The 14,998-nt window shown below is 35.5% G+C and overlaps 1 protein-coding gene across 2 annotated transcripts in view; it reads right to left on the bottom strand.

Moving 5' to 3' along the window:
* LOC113236124 overlaps nucleotides 1–14,998 on the bottom strand; it is a 221,413-nt gene that overhangs the window by 106,339 nt on the left and 100,076 nt on the right. The window contains exons 5-6 of one of the 2 annotated variants that reach the window (XM_026472121.1): nucleotides 12,404–12,548; nucleotides 10,566–10,695 (exon numbers count right to left, since the gene is read on the bottom strand). In XM_026472121.1, coding sequence (XP_026327906.1) covers nucleotides 10,566–10,695; nucleotides 12,404–12,548 — 275 coding nt within the window. The remainder of the gene's footprint in view (nucleotides 1–10,565; nucleotides 10,696–12,403; nucleotides 12,549–14,998) is intronic. The other variant, XM_026472122.1, reaches the window with a different exon arrangement.

Raw genomic sequence — 14,998 nt, 5'->3', positions numbered from 1 at the left:
AATCAAAAACTTGGGACTATGTTAGTAAATTACACTTAATAAAATAATTAAAATAGAAACACTTAAAAATAAATAATAGAAATTAACAATAGGTATGCGTAATTAGAATTCATGTCACCAGCCCTTCTTGGTAACATGAATTCTGGTCCAATGGCACAATATCTACACGCTACATCCTGCGATATGGTGTTCAGGAGGCTGTTACGGCTGCCACGCATCCTGCTCATGGTCGACGAAATGCGTTTCCGTACAACTGCGCCAAAACCGTCGGTACGCGCCTCCGCAAACACGCCGGACGCACTACAGAACGGGGGCAGCCGCAACAGCATTCTGAAGGTGTTATTATACTGGACCTTCAGGGCATTGAAGGATTTCTGCGTATAATTAACCCACAGGCCGCAGGTCTCTGTCAGTGTCTGGCAGTAGGCCTTAAAAAGAGTTAATTTGACCTCGTTCGTACACCGTGCAAACCTGCGAGAATATTGTTAGAGAACAAAAGTTATTTATTTAGAGAACAAAAGTTGTTGTTTCTGACGGTAGTAATATAGTACTGCGAGGTTGTTAGAATTTTACAAATAATATTGTGTACCAGGATTATTTTTTCAGCAATTTACAAATAGCTTAGGATATTTTCTTAACGATTAACGAGCTCTGTACTCCACCTACGGCCGTGTCGGGCTCAGTCTGATGAGTGCAGATTATGAGGTGTGCTTATGCTCTTCGTTGGCACAGCGGTTAGTACTAAGGCGCTTGATGAAGAGAAATTAAAAAAAAAGATGAAACATTTTTAAGTTGGTTCTGCTCTGGGTATTCCGAGTATTGCCCACAGAGTTATCGTTATTCTGGTACACATAGTATAGGAAATTCCCTAGTTTGAGACCAAAAAATTGGTGTGATTGTCTGGCATTATTTTTCCCTAAAATACTTCTAACCTATCTGGCATAGTTTATAAGAAAAAGGAGTCTCACAGAGAGACGGACCAGGTACAACAAAGTTATAAGTATCTTTTTTTAGATCACGAAGAACGCTTTACATTTGTGACAATTGTGAGATCTTGTACTCGTAACAGAGCCTCCATATACTATCTACATACGGTGGAATTAATATTAAAATAAACTTCATCAAGTCTTTATTATTGTTACATCTATGTATACTCGTATATAATAGGTTGTAGGTATATATGTTGTAGAATAATTACAAAATGAATATATATTACGCTGTTTTTCCTTCTGATTTATCATAAAAGTGTGATTAAGCATTCTCTATTGCATATAAAACGTGTTGTGGCATGGAAATTATTTATAATAAGTTTATGTATAATATTAATCGATACACACTTAAACAGGCTATAAGTTAGTTTGATTGCTAATGTTTTATAGTTCAACCAAGTAACTAATAAATTAAGACATGAAAATCAAATTAAATAGGTATTATGCAACATTTTAAATTAAAATTTAAAAATTACCGATCCGCAAGCTAACAGCTCGTATTGTAACTAGTTGAGGAATAAGGTAGTGTACAAACTGTTCTGGCATTGGCCCTGTGATCTCTTTCTCCGTCCAAATTAAAAAACGCATGATGCAAATGAAGATTCATACTAGACATTCTCTTTAAATTTCGTCGAGTTATTACTTGGACGTAGTTAAGCAAAAAGGATCCAATCCACAAACTCATAAAAAAATTAGTTACATGTACTTTGGTTCCTAAAGTCTAACCTCTTAGATCAGCAAAAAAATCCAATAACAATGACATTATAAGTTTCGAAAATAAAACAAGAGTGAGGAACAATTTTAAACTTCAAACTGCCGTATCGAAAGTGACTGGTATAACTACGGCCACTTAATTCGACAGTGTAGTACGGATGACAGAGGAAACCAAACTTTTTTCCGTATAGCACAAGTTTATTGCTTGATACAGTCGTGAATCGGTACAACAGTAAAACGTATACTAGTAAACTACTCCCGCTAGACAACACGTAACGGAAGTCCCAGACACCGTTCCAAATAGGAAGCGACTCTGGATGCAACCGCTGGTGTACAATACCCTAAAATAACAAGCGAAAGGTAGTAAGCTATGTATGATCTAAAGCGCTGTTCCAGAAACGTATTAGATGTGTACGAGGTATGTGGTAGGTTCTTCACATTATGTCTGCCGTAGTCGTCTCAAAACTTGCTTCTGCGGGTTTGAGGGGGCTGTTCGAGGCGTTGGCCTCTTTCGGCGGGGTCCTGGGGTTGGGTATAACCCTTGGGTGTCGCGATAGGGTGAGCTGCTTCAGATGGGAGTCCCTGCCGGTGGTCCGGCAGGTTTCTCAACCATCTTCAGCAGCTGGTGTCTAGTCCGGTGGGGCTTCCTCGGGCCCATTCACATTATGTTCAAATCACCGACGGTGGTCATTCCGCGGGGGAAAATCTTAACACCGCGATGCAGAATTTGCTATTTCGACGCCAATGCCATCTAGCGGTGCGTGACGGAACTAATTTGTGTCATTGCATGTTATATGATTTTGTTACACCAGAAATTTTGTCGGATGGGGAACGAGAGAACACCCCATGGTTGCAGCATTAGATCAAGGTTAACATATTATGGTAATGTCAATGGATTTCCATAGTTAACTGCCACCGCAAGAGGGTTCGATTCCCGTGGCAGGAGAAATATTTGTATGGCCTACATTTATTTCTCTCGTGAGTTTGGGTGTAATTTGTATTCGTCTATGTATGTCCATGATACAGGGTTTCCCTAGTGCGGGGCTATGAGTACCTATGTGAAAAAAAAAAGTGTTCCCACCAAATATCAGGTCAATCGGGCAAGTGGAAACAAAACAAATATTCAATTCATGACTGAGATACCTACACCAATTGACAAAATAGCTTATGACCTTTACCATTTATCATCCCGATTAAATTAGCTTTCAAATAAAAACTGATTGATTGATTGAAAGGTTTCAAACTTATGACTCCACTCTTTTTACGTCAGGGGTTAAAAACACGCAACGTGCCCTTAAAAATAAAAAATAAAAATCATCTGTCATTTAGGCTAAAATAGAAGCTACATTGTTTTTAAAGCAAGCAATAACTGGTTCAGGAACCATTGACATTTAATAATTTTTTTGCTTTTTATTCGTAAAAAAACTTAAAACAGTTCCAAAAATAGTCTGCACGAACGGATCGACGATACCAAATTAATCAATTGCAAGAAGCAAATTCAATTAATTAAGTTATTCTACGACAGTCGCACGCCCTTTAATATGGTATTTATATGATAATATGTTTTGCGTTACCTACAAGGTAATAACTTACGTATTAATTATAATAATAATGTTAGATAAAAATATTACCATGATATATATAGGTGTATCCTTGTTTTACAATATTTGTGTTGTTACCCATTTAAACGAAGAACTTTAGCGAACGTTTACGTGAACGGTTACGTTTAGAACGTTTTAGATTTAGGACTTTACACGTTGAGCTCGTATCAAAATCGTGAGTTATAAAATATAAAATAGGTAGACATTATAGGCCTTTCATCCCGGAAACCTCGCTCTCGAATATTTCGAGAGTCTCGACTATTTTTTGGCGTTTCCGAAACTCGAGACAAATGTTTTCAGTCACGGGAACATCGAAACTTTTGAAACTGTCACTAAATTAAACTTAATTAAAAAATGTACAACGTAAACCAACAGTTACGTTTTATTCAGGTTACATGAACATAGCAACACTGAAAAGTGCAGTTTACAATTCGACTGAAGAACGGTCGTAATAAAATCAGGTCATCTTTATCTGAAACTACTTTGATATTAAATGCTTTTGTTTCTTGCGACAACAAAAATGAAAAAATAACCTTTATAATATTTTTTTATGATACTAAGGGACTGGACGAACAAGTCATGGGCCTGGTGGTAAGGGACACGCCTGTCCATAACAGTTGCAGTATCTCGCAGAGCTTAAAAACGCAAAGATCTGAGAAGCACTGCTACTGCGCCCGTCACCCTGAGACATAAGTTGTTAAGTCCCATGTACCTGTAATTTCATCAGCACCCTTACCTACCCTTCAAAACCGTAACGAAGTAATGCTCACATCACTGCTTGGCGGTACAAATAGGTAAGGTGGCAGTACTTCCCTGGACGAACTCTTTCACAAGAAGCTCTACTGCTACTGAAATGCTTATTCTACAATGATTTTGAAACAGCCTTGAAAGTCTCGTTTTTCCGACATTTTTGAGACCGCACCGAATCTCGGTAATTTTCGAATATAATTTATTAAGATAATTTTCTCGAATTTTTCTATGTGCTTGCGTCGAGTCTTTGTACTTGGTCTTTCAAAAATTAAATTGCTAGTAAAGCTGTTCACTAATTAACGCTAAAATCAAATTTGCTATTACAACTTAAAAATTGATTTGTAATGCGATACCTGTTCCCGGCAGGTCTTATTCCGGGTATTTATATGGACGCTCTCTGTGTGTTCCACGCTTTATACATCAAAATCTTACGCGCTATTGTACCCAAGTACATTCGTCTAGAAACTTGTACATAATCGTGACTTAGAGAATACAAAAATAAAACAGCCGGTTCTCAAATTGCTCTGGCATTCAATCAAAATGTTGTTTAATATTCACGCAAACATCTAATACAATTTATCACTTGCCATTTACTAGACTTCATTCGTTATTTTAAAGACGTATTTTTTTTAAACTGTAACAACATAAAATATACAATTCTGCCTTCCTGGTCATAAATAACGCATTTGCAAATCGATAACTTTCAAGTTATTGGCACTTAAGGTTTTTTTTATTTGAAAAATGTTAATTACGTCTATTTTGCTTAAAAATAAAACAGGTCTTTGCGATTTGTTCACCGTTGAGGTGCACGAAAAAGCATCCTCATACGTCGTATCATTCTTTTCCTGTTAGTCTGGCGCACTATAGGCAAAATCGGAGTACCTTACCTCTTCGACGGCAAGCATTATTGTGCGTGCCATCGATACGATAAAATTCACCGTAAACGGTAATCAAAGCTACTAAACACTAGCAAAATGTGCAAGTATGTATACGTTATATTCACCTTCAAATTTCGAAGTACTTTAACCGTTAATAACAATCCTTTGTGAAACTGCTAACTCCCGCCAAAACTCGAGGAATGAAAACAATCCATACCAGTTTACAAAACAATTTATGTATAGCAGTGAAAGTTATAGTCGCACGCGCCAAATTGCTAAATGGAAAATACCCAGTTGCGAGCTTATCTCGATGTTCGTGAAAGTGACGTTCTTTAGCTGGCTCCGATATGTCGAATACGAGCGTTTTGGTGGATATAGTTGCTATTAGGGTTGTTGCGATTTATCGGCATCCGCGGAAATTAGAATGCGTTGTTATTACTTTGGATACTATTCCAATATGACTAAGCTAGGCAGATTAATTGATTTCACACACGTTGATTTTCTTTTTTTTTAATCTTTATTTTTTGGAGAGGGTTTTGTTCCAATGAACACGTCACCCTCATAACAATAAAAAGGTTACAAAACTTAGTTTGGTCTGTTCTTAAGTCCGGAATCCACTACATTATATAACATCTCAACCTTTATATTACACGGAGATGCCAATATACAGTTTACAATACCAATATTATTAGTTTATTTATTTATTTATTTTATTTATTTATTTATTTATACATTTTAGGAAAATTCACGGACAAATAATACAATTATAGTAAACTTAAATATGAGTAATCCAATGCCATTTACGAATTTCCACCTACATGAAACAATATACAGTGCTTAGCAAGCCAAAAAGAGATTACAGGAAAATACAAAGAACGCAGTCAATAAATTAAAAAAAAAAATACAATAAAAATTACCATTCTAATATGATTCTAATATACAATTAAACCTTAGAGGATGGTAAAAGAAAAAGAGTCTAAGAATTAAACGAACATACCAGTGTATTCATCGCCAATCACGTGATGTGTCAAAGTGACGTTTGGTCATTTCACGCCTGACTGTGTCTATGCTTGAACAAAACAAATCAAACTCAGAATGATTTACTGTCGCATTGTTATAAAGTCTCAAAGCACGCACCGTGTACGTATTTTGCCTATAATTAGTGCTCGCAAACGGCACTTGCAGAGGTGGTCGACATCTGTAATGTAACAAGTTTGTGCGCAGGTTTATGTGTGACAACAATTCCGGACAATCAATCTTACCGTTGGCGATCCCCATCAGAAAACTGATGTCACTAATGTCTCGACGGACACGAAGCGGCAAAAAATGATACCTAGTACACCTATGCTCATAACCTGATGAAAATTGTTTAGTTTTGTAGTCCAGATAACGTAAAAATCTCTGCTGAATTGCCTCCAACCGAGACTTATAGCTTTCATAGCATGGATTCCAGACCTGTGAAGCGTACTCAAGGTGACTCCGTACAAAAGAGCAATAAAGAATTTTAATGCACTTGATATCACTGAACGTCGCCGATGTCCGAATAATGAATCCAAGTGCTTTTGATGCCTTACTTATTATACAGTCAATATGCTTGTCAAAAAGTAGTTTGTCGTCATGGAGTACACCCAAGTCCCTCATTTCCCTGACTCTCAATATGTTGGTGCCATGTAATTTGTAACCAGTGCCTATGGTTGATGTTTTACGGCTGAATGTCATGTAAAAACATTTGGACACATTAAGTTCAAGCCTATTTATGGTACAGTAGGCTTCAAATCTGCTTAAGTCTGCCTGAAGATCGTCAACATCTGTCTGCCCACGTATGACTTTTAGCACCTATGACTTTTTATGAAACTATTTTTCCGGATTTAAATCGCCGCTATCGATAAAAATTTAAGCGGATTTAAAGCGGGATTTAAATTGTAAAAATGTATAAATTGCCCCTAATAGTTTCTCTTCTTCGGCTTCAGTTGTAAACCAAACGGCTTCAGTTGTAAAACAAAATTTAGCAACTCTAGTACTTAAAGAGAAATAATATCTTCATATAAAAATTATGTAAAAAGTTTGATATTTTATTCTTAAATAATTAGTTTTAGACTTCTATTTTAGCCTGTTTTCAGAATTGTATATGATCGGATAAAGTACATCCTATCGTGTAACACAATAGCACATTCTTTAGACAATATCCTTAGCAGTATCGTGTATTTTTTGTATACGACCTTTATTTAATAGTAAATACCTAAACCATTTGATCTATCAAAACAGTTTTTCCCGCTTCTCCTCCGGTGACTGGCCTTACAGTTTGCGGGCGCAGGATGAGGAGGTCGCGGGTTCAATTCCAAGTAGAATTCGGCTTATTTCAAGCTCTGTTTATACAGTATCCATGAAAAGCAGCTATATGTAATTTATGTATGTACATAAGATCTCGTATTCTTCTCCTCAATGTTTCAAAACACGTGGTGAAATTAATCAAGAGGCAGACTAGAGCAAAAATTATGAATCTTCTGTACCAATCTCGTTGCCATAAAGTAATTTATAAGCAAAACTGCTTCAACATGTATATAATTATTTACAATAATATGCCAAATGAAATTAAATTGTTGCTAGGATATACTTTTAAATTACAATTGACAAAATGGCTTTTGACACATTGCTTCTATAGTAATAAAGAATACTTAGAATTTCCAAATAAAAATTTACATTAATTTGAAGTACAATTAACAGTAGAAACCAAACATTAAATTAATATTTGTACGTCTGTTTGCAGGTTGAATACAATGTACCTAATTTTATTTAAGACCTTTATCATTACTGTATTCTGGCAAATAAACGTATATTCTATTCTATTCGCAAAAGACTGGGTTGGTGTGTAGATTTGTGCCTGATCAGTCCTTAGAGGGAGCGATCCTAGTTAGTTCAATCGGTCAACTGAAATAGGTCGGTCTTCTAGTTCATTTAGTTCATCTAGTTCCTTAGTTAGTTCGTCTTTTCGTCTTATCCTTGCTCGGACATTGAACGAACGCTCCAAACTAGTAATTTTATTCACACGAACTACTACGGACTTCTAGTATTATGAGGTCAATACTACACTGTACTAAATATTTAAAAATACAATTTGTATGGAATCGGTACTATTTGATTTTCCTTCATATTTTACAGGTTTAAAGACTGTCACTCTACACATCCTTACTAAACATCCTTTTTTTTAATTAAATTTTTATTGAATTGATATTCAATTAATTTTTGTGAAATTACTCCACTAGTTTGTTATAATTATTAATACAAAGATCGAACACTCAGAAAAAATTCCTTCGATCCGGTCGGATTCGAACCGACGTCTTCTTGCATACCGTGCCAGACGCTATACCAACTAAGCCACGGAACGAACCAACGGACCTCACGAATTTTTCTATGTGCTTGCGTCGTGTCTTTGTACTTGGTCTTTCAACGACTTTTTAGTCGTAGCGCCATCTATGAGAAATCTATTGCAGATTTATCAACCAGTTAGTATCTTTACAGCTACCAGTCCTGGCGAGAGATGTCGCTATTCACTGCATTAATTAAATTTTTATTGAATTGATATTCAATTATTTTTTGTGAAATTACTCCACTAGTTTGTTATAATTATTATTATCCTTTTTTTTTACAAAATAATAATTTTGGTTAGAATGGTGTGTTTAAAAATCAATATTTAGGTACAACTATTTCATATACTCGTACACGTAGGTTGATATTATACATACAGATACCTACCAAAAAAGATTACTTTTTTGCAAGCTTGTATACATAATGTAGATACGTATCAGAGACTTAGAACGAGCTGGGAACGTTCAATCGTGCACCCCACTCGAACTTGTACTAAAAGTAGTAAAAGATCGCTATTTGTCCCGCTCGCACCCTTCTTACAGTATAAAAGACAGGTAAACTATCAACGCAGACAGTTCCTAGTACGTACTGAACTAAAAAGAACGACGAACTATTAAAACCGTGCAATACGAACTAGTTCATGTCGGTCAGTGTAGGGAATATATTCCTAATAGTTCATAGTTCATGAACTATACAAGCCTATTGGTGGAGGTCAGCTCGTCTAATTTGGCTTTGCGCGCCAGACACGAATTTTTTAATCTCAGTGTTTTAGATATAAGTTGCCATCTAGAACCTTCTCTAAGGTGTCTATATAGATGTTTTTCATGGTCTTTAAAAATCATGAAAATATGAAATAAACAAACACTACACTCAAATTTAATTCCCAGTAAAATACGTCACATTTAATATCTGCTCCGAATTAAGGTAACGTCCCCTCAATTGTTCTTTGGAACCTTCATAAAACTTTATACCCAGCGTAGGCTGTAGATAGGTGAATACAGGGCTGGATTTACCGCTAAGCCCCGGCCTAGGGTCGCACCATTTCATTCATGGGGCGCTTAATGACAGGTTGACATATGCGAAATAAAATATTTACAAAAATCTGTTTAAAAACAATTTTTGGCCTATAGCGTTTCAACTTTAAATCCTTTTATGAAAGTTCACATTTAAGGTTTGTTTGACACACACATGAACAATGACAACTGCTAGTTGTGCAATGCGCAACAGGAGGTGGGCGAGCCGACATCTCCTGTACCTAGAGAGGGCGCTGTACGTGAATCCGAGGGCGCTCATCCAAGGCACTACTAACTTAGTCTAGTCAAGTCAAATAATCTTTATTTCACAGGTAAGCAAATTACACTTGAAATCGTTATACTGATTAAACTCTACTGCTCATTCATAAGGCAAATTCCCCTGAAAAGAATGAGCAAGAAACTCTAGGGTTTGCTCTTTGTAAATATACATTTGAATACACTTATCATTACAATATTTAATTTATAATTTAAACATCTTAGATCGAGACTTAGGCTCAATTTATATTGCGGAAGAATGGAAGCGAATTTTCGGAATTCTCGCGCATGCTCGAGAATGCTCGCGTATTCCGCTGAAGATTTTGGCTCGATCTAGTTTGTACGTTACACAATTGACCATAAAGTTCATTATGCTACGTACAATATCGTTAGAAAAATCCACTTCCATTCCGTTCCACCGCAACATAAATTCAGCCTACCAACGTATTCTCGTGGTAAATAATATACAAGTGTAAATAATTTTAATGGGTATTCAAAAATCGCGAGGTAGAATGAAACTGCAATATTTGTTTATTGCGTCACACTTTACGCCATATTATATGCTATAATACGAATTCTCATTTTGTTAAAATGGGGAAAACGCGCTTCCCTACTTACCTACTGACTTTAACTGTTTATATGTTTGGTTTTAGTAGACGGATCGCATAACGAATTTTTATGTTGTGTCAGCATATTCATGTGAGTTGATGGTAGTACTTACCTTGTTTTTGGTCTGGAAATATACAAGGAATTCACACATTTAACACTACTAATTTTAGGAGTTATTTCGCATTGATCGTGAGAACCTGATCATCAATGAGGCATTTGGGAAAACTAAATTCGAGATTAAGAGGAAATTGATGAAACATTAATTTGTAATTCACCTACTTCCACCTATCTTGTTGTTTGCAGTCTGTATTGCAATGTCAAATTCATCCATCTTAATTCAGTCAGTATTATGTAAGTCGACGAACTGACCTTAGTGCAAAAGGCGCAGCCACACCCACTAATGACAGTGACCTTGTCAGGCGGCGCGTCCTCCAGGCACAACTTGCAACTGACCGGTGCTGCCGGTACAAAACCGCCTCCGGCGCCGTCCAGGGAATACCTATACAACAAAAAAGAAAGAAATAATAAAATTAAAAAATTCTTATGTTCAATTTTGGAGCCACTTGTTCTAAAGCGATCGAAATATAAAAAACAAATGAAATGTTATTCTAATTGTAACGGAAATAAATTTTAAATTTGAATTGAGAACAAGGTTGTATGGTTATCATACAATACGAGTACTTCGATAACTCATATAGCACAGTCGTTGAACTCCTCGAATCCGAAAAAAACTTAATATTTATTTATTTAAATTCACCAACGCTTAATTACATTCGGTGACATATTTTACACACATTCGACAGGGTATTACAGTTAAAATGCTTAACCAATTACAGGTGATGATGCCATGATATGAGTATGAAAGTTAAGACAATTATTATTCATTTACTGTTTTTTTTTACTATACTTACAATACATATATTTACAGTATTAACAAATTAAATTACAAAATAAATATAATATACATTACAAATAATATTCACTTATGTGCCAAAAATTGCAATATTGACTTCCTGAAGCGAAGCAATGAGACTGCGAAGATATCCATTTCAAGAGGTAGAGCATTGACGAGACTGGCAAATCGAGCAAACGGAGAATTTGAACCGAGGATACTTTTGCGCAACGGGGGGTGAAAAAGATTTACGTGATACCTTGGTAGACGAGAGGGTATTTTAAACTGTATTTTAGAGAGAAGTTGCGGACTATTAATTTTATTGTTAATTAGTTTATATAAAAATACTAGATCAAGCATTTCACATCGCAAAGATAAAGGAGATATTTTGAAGAACTTGAGACGGGTGTTATAATATTAAAAAAGGACCCACATTCCTCCATAAAATGAAGATAGCGTAATTTGGTATACGCTTGCCTTCCATATAACTGCGAGTCGAAAAAACTAGAACTTGGTGCCGTCTACCAAGTTCTAGTTTTCTCGACTCGCAGTTAAATTGCTAATTCACTTGCTTAGACAGCGAAGGGAAATAACGCTAAGAATTGTGCATGTGGTTCTCAAGCCGCATAAGGCCAGCGTGTTGGACGATCAATGGCAAAAATTGTCACCTTGACTACCTTGTGTATTAAGTTTATTGAATATCATGTTTTACTACCATGATATGCAATCATTTTATTTATTTATTTATTTTAAACTTAGTTGCACACAAAACAGTACAAATGGCGGACATAATGCCATTAGGCATTCTCTACCAGTCAACCGGAGAGCTGGGTTCAAAATAATTAACAGGGGCGCATAACATGATAATTAAAACAGAGATGAACAAGTTTATAAATTATAGTTTAAACACAATATAAATATAACACATATATACTTATGTAAGCAAACTATATACAAATAAACACATAATATATAATACATACATATTTATATATAACAATGTCATACTAATGGGATGTAGATTGAGACTCCAATATGAAATCGTGGACTAATTGCTTGAAAGCTAGCTTATTCGACGCTTTTTGAATATGGGGCGGAAGAGCGTTCCAGAGTCCTTCAGAGTGTTTCAGAGAGTTCAGAGTATTTTCTTATGAAATTACCCCGCTAGTTTGTTATAATTATATACGGCATAAGATTTCCCTGAGCTGAGCTGCGTTTTTGGTTTTTAATGAGTTTTTTGCCGTAGCGCCATCTATGGGAAATCTATGAATGTAAATGTAACACTTTGTAAATTTACTGCAACAGAGTAACATACCTGGATCCGCCAGCACCGGCCAGAGACAGCAGGGACGAGCATCGGGAGCAGACGGAGGGCGCCCGTAGCCTGTTGTGCGCCCTGATCGGTTCGGTGACCTTCTCTCGGTCTGTGAGGGCGAGGACTGTCGAGCACTTTCGCAGACCTGTAGGTGGAGATTTGTATTTTATTAGTGTGTATGTGAAAAGTTGAATTTCGTATACAAAAATGGATCTCCTCTGAGGAGAGGGTTTGGGCCAAGAAGAGAAGAATGGAAATGCCTTAAGTCTTGATTACTATCAGAACCGATGTCTCCAAAACTCACACATTCTTATCAATATAAAGTATCTATCAAAATCTTGATATTGATCGGCCGTAGTTTCAAATTTAAAAAGAAATACAAATTCAGGAGTGTTAATATAATTTAAACTTTACTCTGTTGGCATATCGTCGAAAGTTCAATAGCATTAATACCTATTATTGCAAGTTACGACGGTTTGATATAATACTGAAATATGCTGCCATCTAGCGGTTAATTGCTGAACGACAACGAATTGGCGTTATTAATTTAGTTCTCCAAAAAAGAAGCGACCTTATTGCAACGGTATAAGCTTTACTTTCGTTTGTTGTACAGACACAGAAAATTGAAAATTTTTTAAAATAAAACTTTTCGATGATATGAAATATCACCGTGGGTAAAATTTTAAGTGCGGTTATAATTTTTGCACTCCAAAAAAGCACAATAAGGTATTATTCTAACTTCTACTTTATTTATTGTTCTGTAGTTTGTGCCAGTAGTCACTCGTCAAAGAGAAGTTTAGTTTATTCATGAAGTCCTCGGTCAAATATAATATCTCCCACTTTAACTCAACAATGATAACGAAAAAATGTCGATGCTTTCAATTTCTCATTATAGTATAGGTACTATAATGAGAAATTGTAGCTGTGTGTGTGTTGTCGTGTAGGCACGAGCGTTGAATAATTGTGTTTTTGGTGTAATCTGTAGAACATAGCTAACAATTAAATGTATCTTGGTACGGGAGGAAATTCTAGGAATATTCAAGGTAATTATAGTAATAAAGCAGAGTTTGTATTACTGTCCACTATTTTATAAGGAAAAATTTCATCCAAAAACACGTCTGTTGATTAGATTAATCCGTATTATACCTTTTGGCAGCCGTTTCATAGTCAACAAAGAAGTGTCCGATAGTGTAAAGATTTAAGTTTATTTGGACTTTCTATAGGCAAGCAATATGAACGGCGTATTGGAGGCTCCAAATATACTATGGGTCCGATGACAGTACAAGAATATGGTGGTGACCTTGAGGATAGTCTGCAGATCATCTAACTCTTCAACTGTATGTATGTATCTTGTTTGAGTTGATGAAATAAATGACGATGAGTTGTTAGCTTACAGATGATGATTTTATTGGCAACAAACATTTACAAACTTAGGGATTGTATTGAATATGGAAGATGCTGTATAAAGGGTACAATTAACATTATCGATTATAACGTTTACGTCTGCCACGTTGGCCCCGTCGGTATAAAAGACTTCACACGTTTTGCAGAGGTCATGAACCTTTTTTGACGTACAGGTTTCAATCACGATGGTTTCCTTTACCGTAAGCGAGAGGTGCTGTCACTTAATTCACAAATACATGCTTGCACTTATTCGAGCATCGACCCCTCGAATAAATATCAATACAATGGTCAATACGAGAACATGAAACTGGTAAAAATTGACAGTTTCTGCTTTGTAAATGAATAACATAACAAAGCACTTGTTAACGTCCTGAATGACGTTTTTGGCAATCGCAATTGTATTGGGTTGACTCGGATGTGTCAACCGGTCGATGAGCATCGCAAATAAAAGACATGGTTGTACAACGAGTTCAGGCAAATATAAGGTGCAAATATGGCTGAACCATATTTAGAGCTTTGGCGGACTAAAGCTTTATACACACATCAGCACATTTAGTGGAATACTAGTAAAATCTCCCAAAATAATGCAGTTTTTTTTCTTCAAAGTATGATCGTTTGTTTATTTTATACACACAAAAGTGTCTAGGGATCAAGGTATTTTTTAAAATATTTCATTACCTTGTAATAAATTTATTAAATTACTTATTTTATTAATTATTAAATTGATTAGAAAACATCATTGCCGTTAAAAAAAAAATTATTTAAAACAACCTGATTTTCAGTAATTGGCAAAAATGTGCTTGATCGCTAGACCTAGAAATGTGTGTATTTTAGGTCTGATTTAAAAATAAAAATTAGTCGTTTGTAATTTTTTACATTCATTTGTTTTAATTTCCTGCTAACACAGCCTGTGTTAGCAGTGTGTCTCGTGTGGTTCGAGGTTGGTTTTGCGTATTTGTAAATTTCGTTGTTGAATAATTTTATTATTAATTAAAGTTTGATTAAATTAAACAAATTTAAGTCAAACTGAAGTAATCATTCAATTTCGATTTTTTTAAATAAACGTTGAGTATGGCGATGTTAAAAGATATTACTTATTTCAAACATACTTTATGTCTAATTCTTATTTTATGTAAATATAAACTATTATATATTTTCACTTTATTTGTTTCGCTAAATGTGCCGGTGAAT

The sequence above is a fragment of the Hyposmocoma kahamanoa genome, unplaced genomic scaffold (genome assembly GCF_003589595.1).
Source record: "Hyposmocoma kahamanoa isolate Upper Pololo Valley unplaced genomic scaffold, ASM358959v1 89, whole genome shotgun sequence".
Classification (NCBI taxonomy): Eukaryota; Metazoa; Arthropoda; class Insecta; order Lepidoptera; family Cosmopterigidae; genus Hyposmocoma; species Hyposmocoma kahamanoa.
This window is presented reverse-complemented; position numbering and strand designations above follow the sequence as displayed.